Source organism: Plasmodium falciparum (assembly GCF_000002765.6).
Source record: "Plasmodium falciparum 3D7 genome assembly, chromosome: 12".
Lineage (NCBI taxonomy): Eukaryota > Apicomplexa > Aconoidasida > Haemosporida > Plasmodiidae > Plasmodium > Plasmodium falciparum.
Window position 1 is genome coordinate 1,717,254 of NC_037284.1, and position 18,203 is coordinate 1,735,456.

Below are 18,203 nucleotides of genomic sequence, written 5' to 3' on the forward strand. Positions count from 1 at the left end.
TTCAGTGTATGTTGGTATGTGAATGCATGCATATAAGTCTATCTGATTTTTGGTATATATATCTATGTTCATATAGATATGTTTTAGGGATGAGGTTTATGTATTTGTGTGGATATATATATACAAAATACATAATCAATAATATACCTTTCATAAGAATAGTAAATATACAATATATATAAAAATAAAATAAAAACATAATAATATCTATAGTTATTATAACATCCTTTTTTTCAATTTTATTTATTTATTTTTTTTTTGTTATCTCTATATTACAAATATATATAGAAATATTACTGTTTGGAGTATAAATAAATTTATTCTAAATATATGTATGTATATTAACTGTTTATTATATATATATATATATATATATATATATATGTATATGGTATATGTATTGTATTTGAATTATGTGTACATCCTATATATATATTATATACATTCTCTCTAGAAATATTTTCAATATATATATGTATTGTAAATAAATGTATAAGTATTTTGTATTATTAAAGTTTACATTATTTTTTTACATATGTTAATATATATTTTCATATATAATTTAACCATATTAGTAATATATAAGTATTGAAATATATATATTTATATAATTGTATTATATTTGTAAAATGTTTTTGATAATTTCATCATTATTAAAGTAGAGAAAATGTACATTTTATTAACACAATATATTTGAATATATATATAGTTATACCATTATATATATATATAATTTTTCATTTTAATGTGTTTTTTATATTATAAAAACCAAATAAAGGAAATATATAAAAAACATAAATTATATAAAATGAAGTATGTATACAAAATAGATGAAATATATAAAAAAAAAAACATAATATTTTTTTTATTAATATAATAATCCTTTTTTTATGTTATTTTATTTTTTCTATTTTTTTTTTTTTTTTTTCTTTTGATGTTGTACATATATATTATATATAATACATTATATATTATAATATTTTATAAACTACATTATATAACAAAAAAAAATTAATATGTATAATATAATACTTTCAATATGATAAAATACAAAAAAAATATATATCTATATTATATATGTATTTATTTTCATAGAAATGTGGTAGATAATATAGATAGAAAGGTAATATTTCCTTTTTCTTATCTATTATATAAGATAAATATATATATAAATAATTTAATAACAAATAGATAAATGATTATAAATTAGTATAAATATTATATATATATATATATATATGTTCTTCGATTATAATTCTTTTTTGTTATATTTTTTTTCTATTTTATATAATATATATAGAATTATATAAATAAAAAAAAATACATTAAATATAACATGTTCTCTTTCATAGTTTTTGACAAAATGTTTTAATTTATTATGCTATATTTAATCTTTTAAAAATATATATATAATAATTATCTTAATGTAAAATATTATTTAAAATATATATATATATATGCATATATATGTTGGTATATTGCTATTAATATAACTAAATTATATTGTACAAAATAATTATATATTATAGTAACTAAATTAAATAATATATATATATATATATATATATAAGTGAATAATATTAGTATGAAATATTGTAATATCATGTATTATTAAAATTATAATAATATATTTAATAGTAATGTTGTAAAATATTCATATTCCCACATTATCATATATTTATAATATATGTAAATTAAAAAATATATATATTCTTCAAATACCTACATAAATATATATATGTATAACATGCATGTATTATTTTATACATCACATCGATTACATTTTAGCGTTTTCTTCCCCCCATCACATATAGTACGACTAAGAAACAAAATAACATCATAACAAACATAGTGACTACCACTACATGGTATTACCACATAATATAAAGTATTAAATAATATTATTGCATGTTAGTGATAACTACTATATCATATACAACACTACTAACTATCACTACATAGTAACAGTAGTAGTCACAATCACGGCATCATGGTAATATAAATTTTGTTGTTTTTGCTGTTATATTTTGATGATAATGATGTTTTTTTTTTGTTATAGATTATGATAACAAGCTTTATGAATCGCATATTAGAGTAATAATGTGCATGCATGACAATGGTATTATATACTAACAGTGTATGAAAGAGAATGTATGTATAACAATGTAAATGTATATGTATATATGTATGTGTATGTATATAGGTATATGTATATATGTATATGTATGTGTATATGCATATGTATATATGTATATGTTTATGTATGTGTGCGTACATTTATGACATCATGTAGTCACGAACGATAAACAAAAAAACAAAAATGGGTCCCCCGTCGACTGCGCCTGACTATAGTAGTGCCAAAGATGCAAAGGAACTTTTGGATAAAATTGGGCAACAAGTGCACGACAAAGTGAAAAGTGAATCAAATGGTTTTAAAGATGAATTGGAAGGAAGTTTGTCACTAGCAAAAGTTTCCGGTGTGGAATTAGCTGACACCCTTGATCCGTGCAAACTTATAAAAGAAAAACATGAGAACCTTATTGGTGCTCGCGGTGATCCGTGCGGAAAGGATGGAACAGGAAAAGAAGACGATTCAAAACGTTTTTCTAAAGAAAGTGGCGCTGAATGTGATGAGAAAAAAATAAAAGATAATAAAAGTAAAGGAGGTAATAATGAAGGAGCGTGTGCTCCATATAGACGATTATCTCTATGTAACAAAAATATGGAAAAAATGGGCAGAACGTCGACAACGAAGCATGATTTGTTGTTAGATGTGTGTATGGCAGCAAATTACGAGGCAGAGTCATTAATACCTTATCATGACCAATATGAAGCAACATATAAGGATTATGGTTCTACAATGTGTACTATGTTGGCACGAAGTTTTGCAGACATAGGTGATATTATAAGAGGAAGAGATCTATACAGTGGTAATAAGGTGAAAAAAAAAAAATTAGATGATAGTTTGAAAACAATTTTCGGGAAAATATATGAAGGATTGACAGGTGGTGTAAAAGAACGCTACACAAATGACGGTGGAGATTTCTTTCAATTACGAGAAGATTGGTGGACTGCGAATCGAGAAACAGTATGGAAAGCCATGACATGTAGCGAGCACCTAAAAAATTCTGCATATTTTCGTGTAACATGCAGTGATAAACAAGGTGAATCTATAGCTAATCACAAATGTCGATGTCCCATGACAAGTGATGGCAAGCCCAACGACCAAGTCCCCACATATTTTGACTATGTGCCGCAGTATCTTCGGTGGTTCGAAGAATGGGCCGAAGATTTTTGTAGGAAAAAAAAAATATATGTTGGAATAGTTAAAAAATATTGTCTTGATGAAACAGAAGAAAAATATTGTAGTCTTAATGGCTGCGATTGCACACAAACTGTTAGAGCAAAAGGTAAGTTGCGTTATGGTAATAGATGCACGGACTGTTTGTTTGCATGTCATCGTTATGAAAAATGGATAGATAACCAACGAAAACAATTTCTAAAACAACGAAACAAATACGCTGACGAAATAAAAAAATATATAAACGAAGCATCAAGTAGTAGTGGTAGTGGGAGGCAAAGACGAGGTGCACGTAACGAAAATTATGATGGATATGAAAGTAAATTTTATGACATACTTAAAAATAAGAGATATGAAAACGTTGATGCTTTTTTGGGATTATTAAATAATGAAAAAGCATGTCAAGCTGTTACTGACGACAAAGGAGGAAGAATTAATTTCAAAAACGTTAATAGTGGTAAAAATAGTGGTGGTGGTGAAAGTGGTGATCGTGGTAAGGGTGCTAGTAGTACTAGTGATACTAGTGGTACTAATGATGAAACAAAAGGAACCTTTTATCGTTCAAAATATTGCCAACCATGTCCTATTTGTGGAATGAAAAAGAAAGGTGGTAAATGGGAAGCTAAAAATGATGATAAATGCAAGCGTGGAAAACTTTATGAGCCTACAAGTAGCGCAAAACCTACTGAAATTAAAATCCTTAAAAGTGGTGAAAACCATGATGATATTGAAAAAAAATTAGAGGCGTTTTGCGAAACACAAAATCGTAGTGATGGTAGTAGTAGTGTTCACGTTGGTGGTGGTAGTGGTGGTGGTGGTGGTAGTGGTGGTGGTGGTGGTAGTGGTGGTGGTGGTGGTAGTGGTGGTGGTGGTGGTAGTGGTGGTGGTGGTGGTAGTGGTGGTGGTGGTGGTAGTGGTGGTGGTGGTGGTAGTGGTGGTGGTGGTGGTAGTGGTGGTGGTGGTGGTAGTGGTGGTGGTGGTGGTAGTGGTGGTGGTGGTGGTAGTGGTGGTGGTGGTGGTAGTGGTGGTGGTGGTGGTAGTGGTGGTGGTGGTGGTAGTGGTGGTGGTGGTGGTAGTGGTGGTGGTGGTGGTAGTGGTAGTAAAAGTGATAGTCAGAAATTGTATGAAGAATGGAAATGTTATAAACATGACGAGGTACAGAAAGTGCAGGGTCAGGGTGAGGAAGAGGATGAAGACGAAGTCGAGGAGGAGGACGATTTAAAAAGTGCAGGCGGATTATGTATATTGCCAAACCCCAAAAAAAAAGAAGAAAGTGAAGCCAAATCTCAAAACGAACCTGAGCAATTCCAAAAGACATTCTATGATTTTTTTACATATTGGGTTGCACATATGTTAAAAGATTCCATACATTGGAGAACAGAAAAACTCGATAAGTGTATAAATAACACTAATGGTAAGCAAACAAAATGTAGAAAAGGATGCAAAGGTGATTGCGATTGTTTTTTAAAATGGGTTAATGAAAAGAAAACCGAATGGGGGAAAATAAAAGACCATTTTAAAACGCAAGAAGGTCTTGACAATGAAGGAGAAAATGGCATTCCTGAAAGTACTCGCTTCGGATTCACGCATGATGTTGTTCTTGGAGAGTTTTTGGAATTACAATTTTTGAATGAAAATAACGAAGAAAATTCCAAAAATAGTCTGGATTCAGAGGAAATAAAACACCTAAAAAACCTTCGCGATATCATTAAAAAAAAAAATCAACAAGCAGGAGCTGGTGCCACTGGAAAAAGAACTATAATGGATGAATTGATCGACTACGAAGAAGGAATTGCCAAAGACTGCCAACAAAAATGCCAAGAAACGCAAAAACCACAACAAGTAGATAGAGACCTCGCCCGCTCCGCCACCGGCCCACGTGACCCATCATCACCTGCCGCCCCCACTGCCGGCCCTGTTGAATCCGCCGCTGTTGATGACGAAGATGACGACAACGAAGAAGAGGAGGAAGAAGAAGAAGAGGAAGACGAAAAGGAGGAAGTCGGCGGCAGTGACGTCGTCGAGGAGAAAGAGGAAAAGGAGGAGGAGAAAGAACCAGAGGAGCAGGTGGAACCACAACCAGCAGCAACAACAACACAAAACGATGTAAAGGTGTGCGACACAGTGGACAAACTATTTAAAGACACCACTGCTCTACAGGATGCATGTAATTTAAAATATGTGAAAGGCAAAAACTACGGTTGGAGGTGTGTGGCACCAAGTCATACCACAAGTGAAACCACTGGAAAAAGTGAATCCGCCACATCTAGTAGTGGTGCCACCACCGCTCCGGCGCCTTCATTGACCTCGCCGCAAGCTACCGCATCCGCCAACTCGGCCAATTCCGTCTCCTCCGCGGTGTGTATCCCTCCCAGGAGACGACGATTATATGTGGGGAAATTGGAACAGTGGGCGAGTGGCGGTAACACACAGGGGGGTGGTGGTAACACACAGGTGACACCACAAGCGGGTGGTAGTGAGGCACAGACACAACCACAAGGCAAGGACGCCGCGTCGACATCGCCACAAGTGGCTCTCCTCCGCGACGCGTTCATCCAATCTGCGGCAATAGAGACGTTTTTTTTATGGCATAAGTATAAAATGGAGAAAAAAAAGGAAAAAGAGGAAACACAAGGACAGGTATATAAACAAACCGATGACGAAGACAAAACCCCCCAAGAATTGTTAAATAGTGGCAAAATACCTGATGGTTTCTTGCGTCAAATGTTTTATACCCTAGCAGACTACAAAGATATATTATTTAGTGGTGATAAAGACAAGAAGAATGGTTACAGCGACATAATTAATGGTGATAAAGAAATGAAAGCAAAAGAAGAGAAAATAAAAGAAGCTATACAAAAGTTTTTCGAACAAACTCGTGGTGCCATCCCCCCTCCTCCTAGTGGTACAACCCCCTCCTCCTGGTGGGAACAACACGCCGAATCTATCTGGAATGGAATGATTTGTGCACTAACATATACCGACAACAGCGACACTGTCGCAAAAGGTAAAGCATCCATTACGCAGGATACGGATTTGAAAGATGCACTTTGGGACGAAAACGGTGCCACTAACGAGCCCATCAAATACAAATACACCGAAGCCACAGCCAGTGGTGATAACACCCCCCTCACCCAATTTGTGTTACGCCCACCCTATTTCCGTTACCTTGAAGAATGGGGTGAAACATTTTGTCGACAAAGGACACGTATGCTGGCGAAAATACGGGGGGAGTGTGTGAAAAGTGGTAGTGAACGTTGTAGTGGGGATGGGGAAGATTGTAACGATCAGCTTGATGCAGATCCTACTATTGTTCGGGATTTTTTGTGTTCGACGTGTGGCAGACATTGTAGTTTTTATAAAAAGTGGATACAAAGAAAAAAAGAAGAATTTACTGAACAATATAATGCATATGGTGGACAAAAAACGAAATGCCAAACGGAAAGTGAGACTGCTAAAGAATTTTGTGGAACACTAAATACATTCAATGACGCTGCAAAATTTTTAGAGAGGTTAAAATCCGGACCATGTAAAAATAATGAGAATGTAGAGGATAATGGAAAGGATAAATTAGATTTTAGTAAACCAAATGAAACATTTGTACCTGCAACAAATTGTAAACCATGTTCTTCATTTAAAATAGATTGTAAAAAAGCTAAATGCAGTAATCGTGATGATACAAACGTGGGGTTCAATTGCAAAAAGAATGGAAATGGTTATATTACTTCAGATCATATTAAAAATGAAGACAATTTTACTGACACAATAGATATGCTTGTGAGTGATGACAATAAAAATAAATCTGAAACTGTTTTAGAGGCTTGTGAAGGTGCCGATATTTTTGAAGGTATTAAAGAAAATAAATGGAAATGTGGTAATGTATGTGGTTATGTTGTATGTAAGCCGGAAAATGGCAATGGGAAAATAGTCAATGGAAAACCAAATGGTGAAAACCAAATTATAATAATTAGAGCACTGTTTAAACGATGGCTAGAATATTTTTTAGAAGATTATAATAAAATTAGAAAAAAATTAAAGCCGTGTATGAATAATAGTGATGGATCTCCATGTATAGATAATTATAAAAAAAAATATCAATGTGTTTTACAATGGATAAGTAGGAAAGAGGAAGAATGGAAAAAAATAAAAGAACATTACGAAAAACAAAAACCTAAAAATGGTGACAATAACATGAAATCTTTGGTTACAGATATTTTGAGTGGTTTGTATCCTCAAACTGATGTTAACAAAGCTATAAAACCTTGTAAAGGTTTAACGAAGTTCGAGAGTTTTTGTGGTCTTAATCGTACTGAGAGCTCAAAAATAAAAGATGGTACACCAAAAGATGTCGTAGAATGTTTGTTTCAAAAGATTCAAAAAAAAATTGAGGAGTGCAAACAGAAACACCCCCAACCTAGTGCCAACAACTGTACCACATCCCCCACATCAGACACCCCCCCTGATGATGAAGAGGACTTACTCCATGAAGAGGAAGAAAACCAAGTGAAAGCGCCAGAAATTTGTCCAACACCACAACAAGAACCAGAAGCAGAGGATGAAGGCGAATGTAAAGCAGCATCACCAGCAACTAGTGAGGAACAAACCAACCAAACCAGCAACCCCCATGAAACCCCCGTTCTCAAACCCGAAGAAGAAGCAACGGCGCCTACATCACCACCAAGACCCCCCCTGGTGACATCCACCCTCGCCTGGAGCGTTGGCATCGGTTTTGCTGCATTCACTTATTTTTATCTAAAGGTATTATATATATATATGTGGATGTGTTTGATATGATTGTGTATGTGTTTGGATATATATATATATGTTGATGTATATGATTTTCTGTATATGTATGTGTTGGTATGATTGGATATATATTTGTGTATGTGTATGTGTTTTATATATATTTTATATATATGTATTTATATTGATAAAGAAAAAAATGAAAAAAAAGAAAAAAAGAAAAAAGAAATATAAAAAAAAATTTATTAAAATAAAAAAAAAAAAAAAAAAAAGGAGAAAAATATTTTAAAAATAATAAAAATTAAAATAAAAATATAAATTTTGATAAAATAAAAAATGAAAAATATTATCAAAAAAAAATTAAAAAAAATTTTATATATAAAAAAAATTTATTAGAAATAAAATAAAAACAAATTTATTAAATAAAAAAAAAAAATGTTAAAAAAAAATATATATATCATAAAATAAAAAGAAAAGGGAAAAAATGTTAAAAAAAAAAATAAAATTAAAAAAAAAAAAAAAAAAAAAAATTAAAAAATAAAATAAAATAAAAAAAAATTAAATAAAATAAAATTAAAAAAAAAAAAAAATTAAAAAATTTAATTAAATAAAAAAAAAAATAAAAAAAATTTAATTAAATAAAAAAAATAAAATAAAATTTAATACATTGACATTTACACATATATATATATATATACCCATAACTACATTCACATTTACACATACATATATATATATACCAATAACTACATACATACATACGTAAATATATACCTAAATACATATATATACATACACATATATGTTCATTTTTTTAGAAAAAAACCAAATCATCTGTTGGAAATTTATTCCAAATACTGCAAATACCCAAAGGTGATTATGATATACCTACATTGAAATCAACCAATCGTTATATTCCTTATGCAAGTGATAGACATAAAGGTAAAACATATATTTATATGGAAGGAGATACTAGTGGAGATGAAGATAAATATGCATTTATGTCTGATACTACTGATGTAACTTCCTCAGAAAGTGAGTATGAAGAATTGGATATAAATGATATATATGTACCAGGTAGTCCTAAATATAAAACATTGATAGAAGTAGTACTGGAACCATCAAAAAGAGATACACAAAATGATATGCCTAGTGATGATATACCTAGTGATATACCAAATAGTGACACACCACCACCCATTACTGATGATGAATGGAATCAATTGAAAAAAGATTTTATATCTAATATGTTACAAAATACACAAAATACGGAACCAAATATTTTACGTGATAATGTGGATAATAATACCCATCCCACCCCATCACGTCATACGTTGGACCAAAAACCTTTTATTATGTCTATTCATGATAGAAATTTACTTAATGGAGAAGAATACAATTATGATATGAGCACTAACAGTGGTGAAAATAATGTATACAGTGGTATTGATCCAACAAGTGATAACCGTGATCCTTATAGTGATAAAAAGGATCCAATTAGTGGTACAAAAGATCCAATTAGTGATAACCATCATCCTTATAGTGGTATAGATTTAATCAATGCCGCACTAAATGGTGATTATGACCTTTACGATGAAATATTGAAACGAAAAGAAAATGAATTATTTGGGACAAATCATGTGAAACAAACGAGTACACATAGTGTTGCAAAAAATACAAATAGTGATCCTGTAATGAACCAACTAGATTTGTTCCATAAATGGTTAGATAGACATAGAGATATGTGCGAAAAGTGGGATACAAACAATAAAAAAGAGGAATTGTTAGATAAATTAAAAGAAGAATGGAATAAAGATAATAACAAACATAATGGTGAAAATACTATTAACAAAACGTTGAATACTGATGTTTCCATACATATACATATGGATGATCCTAAACCTACAAATGAATTTTCAAATATGGATACATACCCTAATAATTCTTCTATGGATAATATCTTGGATGATCTGGAAAAATATAATGAACCTTATTATGATGTGCAAGATGATATTTATTATGATGTAAATGATCATGACGCATCAACTGTGGATAGTAATAATATGGATGTACCTAGTAAAGTAAAACTTGAAATGAGTGTGAAGAATACGCAAATGATGGAAGAAAAATATCCTATAGGAGATGTGTGGGATATATGAAATTGTAGGTGTTTGTTTGTTTGATGTATTTTTTTTTTTTTTTTTTTTTGTGGAATAAATATAAATTATTTGTGGTTTATATTCTATTTGTTATTTGTCGTATATATGTTATATATTTTTTTTATTTGTGCATTTTTTTTATGTAATTTTTTTTTTTTTTTTTTTTTTCGTATTTAATTTTTAGTTTTATAAATTATATTATATTATATAAAGTCCTATAACATTTTCAATATATATAATAACAATTAATATAATTTAATTATTAAAATATATAGTTATAATTATATTGTTACAACACTTAATAGTATAATTATTATATAATGAATTGTAGAGTTGTATATGAAGGTTTTAAATATTTAACACAATATATATATAAAACTATAATTTACAATGACTGAATTATAAATAGAATATGATGGTATAAGTTACAACAACGTCACATTTTATTCTATTAAATATAATAGTTTATGTTGTGTATAATATATATATATATATTTATTTATTATTATTATTATTATTATTATTATTTTTTAATTTAACTTTAATGACAAATTTTAATATTTAATCTATGGTAATAATACAACATTTTTTTTTTAATAGAATATAATTTTTAAAATACTTTTTAATATATATATATATATTTATTTATATTTGTATAATTTTAGACACATTACAAAGAAATGTATATCATACAATAAATTTTAGAAAAAAAAATTAAAGAAACCAAATAAAATTATTAAAATAAATTACGTTTAACTGTTATAAAAATTTATATTCTATTTGTTTTTTCTTTAATATCACATATTATGATGTACAAAGATTCTGACTAATTCTTATATAATTTCAATATTGTAAACATACACGTTGTAATATAAATTGCACATATATTTTTTAAGCAGTTGTAAATTATATGAGATATACACCTTGTACAACTATTACTCTACATATTTTTATATTATTTACAATAATAAATATGAGGTTTGTCATTTTTAATTACCATTTTACTTGTTATGAAAATTAATAAAACCAAATAAACCTTATTATTTTGTTTTTCTTTATTTTATATAAAATTAATTTTTTTGCAATTTAAAAAAACATAAAAAATGTAATATATTTTGATATATTATATTTTTAATTTATTTTTTTTAACAAAATATATATTCAGGTTTCAATGAGGAAATATATTATTATAATTGGAGTTAATTGTTGTATATTACAAAATTGTAATCATATTTTAGATTAGGTATATTTAATTTATTTATAATATAAAATAAAATAGTATATATCAATTATTTAGTTATAATTTTGATCATAAAAATGAAAATTTATTACTATAATATACTATTATTTTATCTTCCATTAAATGTATTGTTTATATCATGTATGCATCAAATAATGATAATGAAACTATATATATATATATATATTGGCATACCATACACATATAATTATATATATATATATATATATACATATATTTTTTATATAAAAATTACATATATATGCATTTACTATATATATATTATTATAAATATATATATATAATCATAAAGTGTAGCAAATTATAATATACCTTTATAATTACATACATATTATATTGTTTATAGATAAATGTCCAAATGAACCATTTCATCACTACATTTCATACAACAAGCGCCAAACCAATAAAAACCACATAGATCATTATGAAAATGTGAATTATACGCACCACCTAATTATGATAATGACCAAGAAACGAAATCTGTGCTGCAACAATTTGATTATCGCACATAACAATGATTACGAGAATATGAAGAAAGAATGTAAAGATCAATGCCATGAAGAAATCCAGAAAATTGTTTTAAAAGACAAAATAAAAAAAGAATTAACAGAAAAGTTAGCGGAATTATACAGGGATATATTTATTGAGGATATACCTACATGCATTTGCGAAAAATCTTTATCAGACAAAGTAGAAAAAACATGTTTGAAATGTGGAGGTATATTAGGTGGTGGTGTGGAACCAACTGTTGGTTTGTTAGGTACTGTTGCTGTAAATCAGTTAACAAAAGCTACTACGGTTGCTTCGATTGCAGCTGCAAACAAGTGTGTATTAAAGCTGTTGTTGATAATTTAATAAATATGCTTCATTCTTTTGATGTTACATGAGATATATGGTTAACTCTTATTAATTCAAAAAATTATAATACTATTAGTGGTCTAACAACATCTGCTAAGACTGCTAAAGAAGCAGTTGGAACAACATGTCTAAGGAATACTCCTCGCCTTAATCCTGCTTGCGATGCCATATTTAATAAGAGCAAAGTATAGTTTGGTCCAGTTAAATAAGCTGGTATTGAATCTACTTCTAATAAAGAAGCATCAATTCAATGAGTTGAATTTGGTAAGATAACATATGCAAGTACTAGTTATTATACTGCTATTGTTGCTTCAGGTGTTGTAATAATATTTATAGTTGTTGTTATGGTATTTATTTATTTATTTAATATTACGTTATGGTAGAAAAATGAAAATGAAGAAAAAACTCCAAAATATAAAATTATTGAAATAAATGATGTTGTATTGTTTCGATATAACATCTAATTTGCAATATCACATATTATTTGATTTAATATACATGTATGTTATAATTAATGAATTTGCTTAAAATATTATATTTTTATATTTCATTTTTTTTTTTTTTTTATATAAAGAACTTATTTAAATATACATTGTTGATATATAAATTTATTATATTCCACATATGAACTATTATATAATGGAATATATAACGGAATATATAACGGAATAAATATATTTTATTGTTAACATTATAATGAAATAAAAATCAAAATATAAGAATATTTATAAAATATAAATTAAGACAAATAAATAAAAATTTAATCAATAATATTCATCTTCAATATTCATTTATTAATATTTATAATATGTATAATATGAAATATTATTATTTGTTTCCCTTTTATATGTATTTTATTTCTTAGTTTAAATTCATATTTCCATATTACTAGTTCATTAAGACGAAAGCTACAATATATATATTTATGAAAAGACAGTTATATAAATCATTTCGGAAATTAAAAATTCATTATATATACGTACATATTTCTGTATAAAATGGGACACTGCTCTTTCTTTTAACACAATGTTATAAAAGGAACATTTCTAAAGTAACCAAAATACGTTATACAATATAGGTTTATCACATTATAATTTTATAGTATATATTTATATCTTTTTTATTTTTGTTCTTGTTTTTTTTTTTTTTTTTTATCCTATATATAATTACCATTATATGAAAAATAAACTTACGAATGGTATTAATGTTTTCCGTTTATAGTTAGTAATTACATATAGCATAAAAATATATTTTTTTATTCTACATATTACTATATCTATAGAATGTCATATTATTTCTTAAATATACAATTAATGTATGTCAAAATTTTAAATATAGTATGTACTATTTCAATATTAAAAATTAAATATATAAACAATATTGTATAATCTCTAAATTATTAATATAATGTATTTGTATAACATTCATATTCACACAAAAATATACTACATAGCATGTTATATGAATACTTTCCTTTTTTATATTTTATTTTAATTATCATTATTAATATTCTTCCTCTCATCATAATATAATATAATATAATTATTTGATAAAATCAATTCATTTTGCTAAATACTGTCAAACGATTTTAAACTAAAATTAATATACATATTAATAATAAAGTAGATACATAACAGAGAAACGTGCAACATACAATAATATTTAGAACAAAAATAGAAATAATTAAATTAATAAAATATATTGTTTTAATAAATGGTAACATATTTTTATATATTAACAAGTTTAAGTTTAATATTACATAATACAATGTACAACATTACTTGTTATATTTTTTTGATAACAATTATACAAACATATCTGTTAAAATATGTATTACATATATATATATATTATGTGGTAATATAAAGGTTCATATATTTTTTAATAGTAGCACATATAATATATAAAATCTTATAATGTTATTGATTTATTAAAAATATGTATTTATAAACAAATCGAAGTATATTTTTTAAATTTTGTTAAAAGGATACATAATTCAATATGTTAATATATGAATTTTTTTTTTTTCTTTTAAATTGTTATATATATATGTGACAATTTATTTATTTACGTAAATGATTTATTTTCTTTTTATAATGTATATTTCTTAATAAATAAAATGATAATTTATGTATTAAGAATATAAAAATATATATATATATATATATATGATATATATTTTATAATATATAATTATATTTTATAATAAATTATAAAAGAATTATATAAAAATTTTATAAAAAAATTGCGCCGCCCCCCTCCGGGTAACTTAGCAGCTCGATTTGCAACTTTTCTTATGAAATTGTCGGCACGCGGAGTCGAACCAACGTTCTCACAAGGAAAGGTTACATACCTAACAACTGGGCTACTGAGGCAGCTTAATAATAGTACTCACATCAAAGTATTATTAAAAATGGAATTTATGCACATAATATATATATATATATATATATTTACCACTGTATGTACATATATAAAATATATCATAATTGAAATATAAATATTTTGAATATAAAAGTACGAATTTTATATTTAAATTTAATGAAAAGAAAAATATATGTTATATATTTATATATATATATATATATATTCATGTTGATGTTTAAATTTATTTGGAAAATAAAATTATATATATAAAAAAAGTTATGTATATATATTAATTTGAAATATATATTATTATATTTTTTCTCTTTCGTTTTTTTAATATATTCATATATATATATGCATATATAATTATTTTTTTTTTATGTTATTTTTAAAGTAATAATATATATTTTGAAGAATAAAAATTACTATCAAATAAGCCTTCATAATAAAAAAATAATGAAAATATTAAAGATTCATACATTTATATATTTTTTCTTGCAATATAAAATATATAAATTTATAAGCAATATATATTATAACAAAAGCATAGACATGAAATTATTTTCTATACTTAAACCAATTATGAATAAATAAATATATTCAGATATATATCATATGATGAAATAATATGTTTTGTGTATTGTTAGGAACCTAACAAATATTATGAAACAATTCTAATACTTGATCAAATTATATATATATAAATATATATTTATTTTTAATTATTATTCTTAATATATATATCATGTAAAATATGGATTCAAAATTTCTCATACAATTTTTGTAAAAAGTATAGACAAACTAGACCAAATTCATTTATTATATGAATTAGGAAGATTTCATCCTTTTTTATAATACTGCTTTCAAGGTTTCATACAATTTGTTTTTCTTTTTTATGTACATTACGATAGAGAAATATATATATATATAAGTAATATATGGTATAAATTAATAATTTTATTTTAATGTATATGAAGTATTTTGTGTACTATAGTTTGTTAATTAGTTAAATTGAATTATTTTAAATCATAAAAATAATTTTGAATGTATTTTTTATTAAATATATATATATATATATTATATAAATTAAGGAACGGAAATTCAAGGTCATAAAATAAATGCATAAAAGGAATAAATATAATTAGAAATTATTATATATATATATAGCAAAACATATGTTACGATAACATATATTACAATAAATTATATTTATGTTGGTGCATTATACATGAAATTTATGTAGATTGGAAGATAATTATAGATATATAATTATTTGTATATTTATATATGTTATATTGGTTTGATATGTACTTGTATTTCTCTATTTATATATGTATTTTGAGTGTAACCAAGGGTGTATAGTTATAAAAATTGTTCAGTGTATGTTGGCATGTGAATGCATGCATATAAGTCTATCTGATTTTTGGTATATATATCTATGTTCATATACATATGTTTTAGGGATGAGGTTTATGTATTTGTGTGGATATATATATACAAAATACATAATTAATAATATACCTTTCATAAGAATAGTAAATATACAATATATATAAAAATAAAATAAAAACATAATAATATCTATAGTTATTATAACATCCTTTTTTTTCAATTTTATTTATTATATTTATTTTATTTTATTTTATTATTTATTATTTTTTTTTTTTTTTTTGTTATCTCTATATTACAAATATATATAGAAATATTACTATTTGGAGTGTAAATAAATTTATTCTACATATATGCATGTGTATGATCTGTTTATTATATATATATATATATATATATATATATATATATATATATATATATATATTGTATATGTATTATATTTGAATTATGTATGCATCCTATATGTATATTATATACATTCTCTCTAGAAATATTTTCAATATATATATGTATTTTGTATTATTAAAGGTTATATTATTTTTATACATATGTTAGTATACATTTTAATATATAATTTAAACATATTAGTAATATGTAAGTATTGAAATCTATATATTTATATAATTGTATTATATTTGTAAAATATTTTTCATAATTTGATCAATATTAATGTAGAGAAAATGTACATTTTATTAAAACAATATATTTCAATATATATATAGTTATACCATTATATATATATATATAATTTTTTACTTTAATGTTTTTTTTATATTATAAAAACAAAATAAAGGAAATATATAAAATACATGGAATACATAAAATATATAAATTACATAAAATGAAGTATATAAAATAAATAAAAAAAAAAAGCATAATTTGTTTTTTAGTAATATAATAGTCCTTTTCTTATGTTATTTTTTTTTTTCTACTTTTTTTTTTTTGATGTTGTACATATATATTATATATAATACATTATATATTATAATATTTTATAAACTACATTATATAACAAAAAAAATTAATATGTATAATATAATACTTTCAATATGATAAAATACAAAAAAAATATATATATATAGTATATATATATGTATTTATTTTCATAGATATATGGTAGATAATATAGATAGAAAGGTAATATTTCCTTTTTCTTATCTATTATATAAGATAAATATATATATAAATAATTTAATAACAAATAGATAAATGATTATAAATTAGTATAAAAATAATATATATATATATATATATGTTCTGCGATTATAGTTTTTATATTTTTGTTATATATATATAGGATTATATAAATAAAAATCTACATTAAATATAACATGCTCTGTTTCATGTTTTTTGACAAAATATTTAAATTTATTAGGCTATATTTAATTTTTTAAAAAAAATACATATATAATAATTATATTAATGTAAAATATTATTAAAAAAATATATATGTATATATATATGTCCGTATATATGTTGTTATATTGCTATTAATATAACTAAATTATATTGTACAAAATAATTATATATTATAGTAACTGAATTAAATAATATATATATATATATATAAGTGAAAAATATTAGTATGAAATATTATAATATTATCATGTATTGTTAAAATTATAATAATATAGTTAATAGTAATGATGTATAATATTCATATTCCCACATTATCATATATTTATAATATATATAAATTAAAATATATATATATTCTTCAAATACCTACATAAATATATATATGTATAACATGCATGTATTATTTTATACATCACATCGATTACATTTTAGCGTTTTTTTTCCCCACTACATATAATACGACTAAGAAACAAAATAACATCACAACAAACATAGTGACTACCATTACATGATATTACCACATAATTCATACCATTATATAATATTACTACATGGTAATGATAACCACTATATCATATACACCACTATATAGTAATAGTAGCGGAGATATTATGTGCACAAATATATTATAATAGTGGTAGCCACAACCACGACATCATGGAAATATAGATTTTCATTCATATCTTCCTTATCGTTAGTTTTCCATACACTATTAATATACATTTATGTTATAATGGTAGACTATGTTAACAATGTATGAATG

General features: G+C 25.1%; 1 protein-coding gene, 1 non-coding gene and 1 pseudogene across 2 annotated transcripts, besides 1 other annotated feature; 2 read left to right on the forward strand and 1 right to left on the reverse strand.

Annotated features, from left to right (window-relative positions):
* Positions 1-2,320: 2,320 nt before the first annotated feature.
* PF3D7_1240600 (erythrocyte membrane protein 1, PfEMP1) lies at positions 2,321-10,203 on the forward strand (the record flags this gene model as incomplete). Its single annotated transcript, XM_001350762.1, has 2 exons — positions 2,321-8,059; positions 8,863-10,203. The coding sequence occupies 2 exons, from the start codon at positions 2,321-2,323 to the stop codon at positions 10,201-10,203; spliced, it is 7,080 nt and encodes a 2,359-aa protein (XP_001350798.1).
* A 1,317-nt stretch (positions 10,204-11,520) lies between these two features.
* PF3D7_1240700 lies at positions 11,521-12,754 on the forward strand (annotated as a pseudogene).
* Positions 11,521-12,754: a sequence feature (rifin, pseudogene).
* A 1,813-nt stretch (positions 12,755-14,567) lies between these two features.
* PF3D7_1240800 lies at positions 14,568-14,702 on the reverse strand. Its single transcript, XR_002966663.1, has one exon. It is a non-coding gene; the product is annotated as a Plasmodium RNA of unknown function RUF6 (non-coding RNA).
* Positions 14,703-18,203: the final 3,501 nt, after the last annotated feature.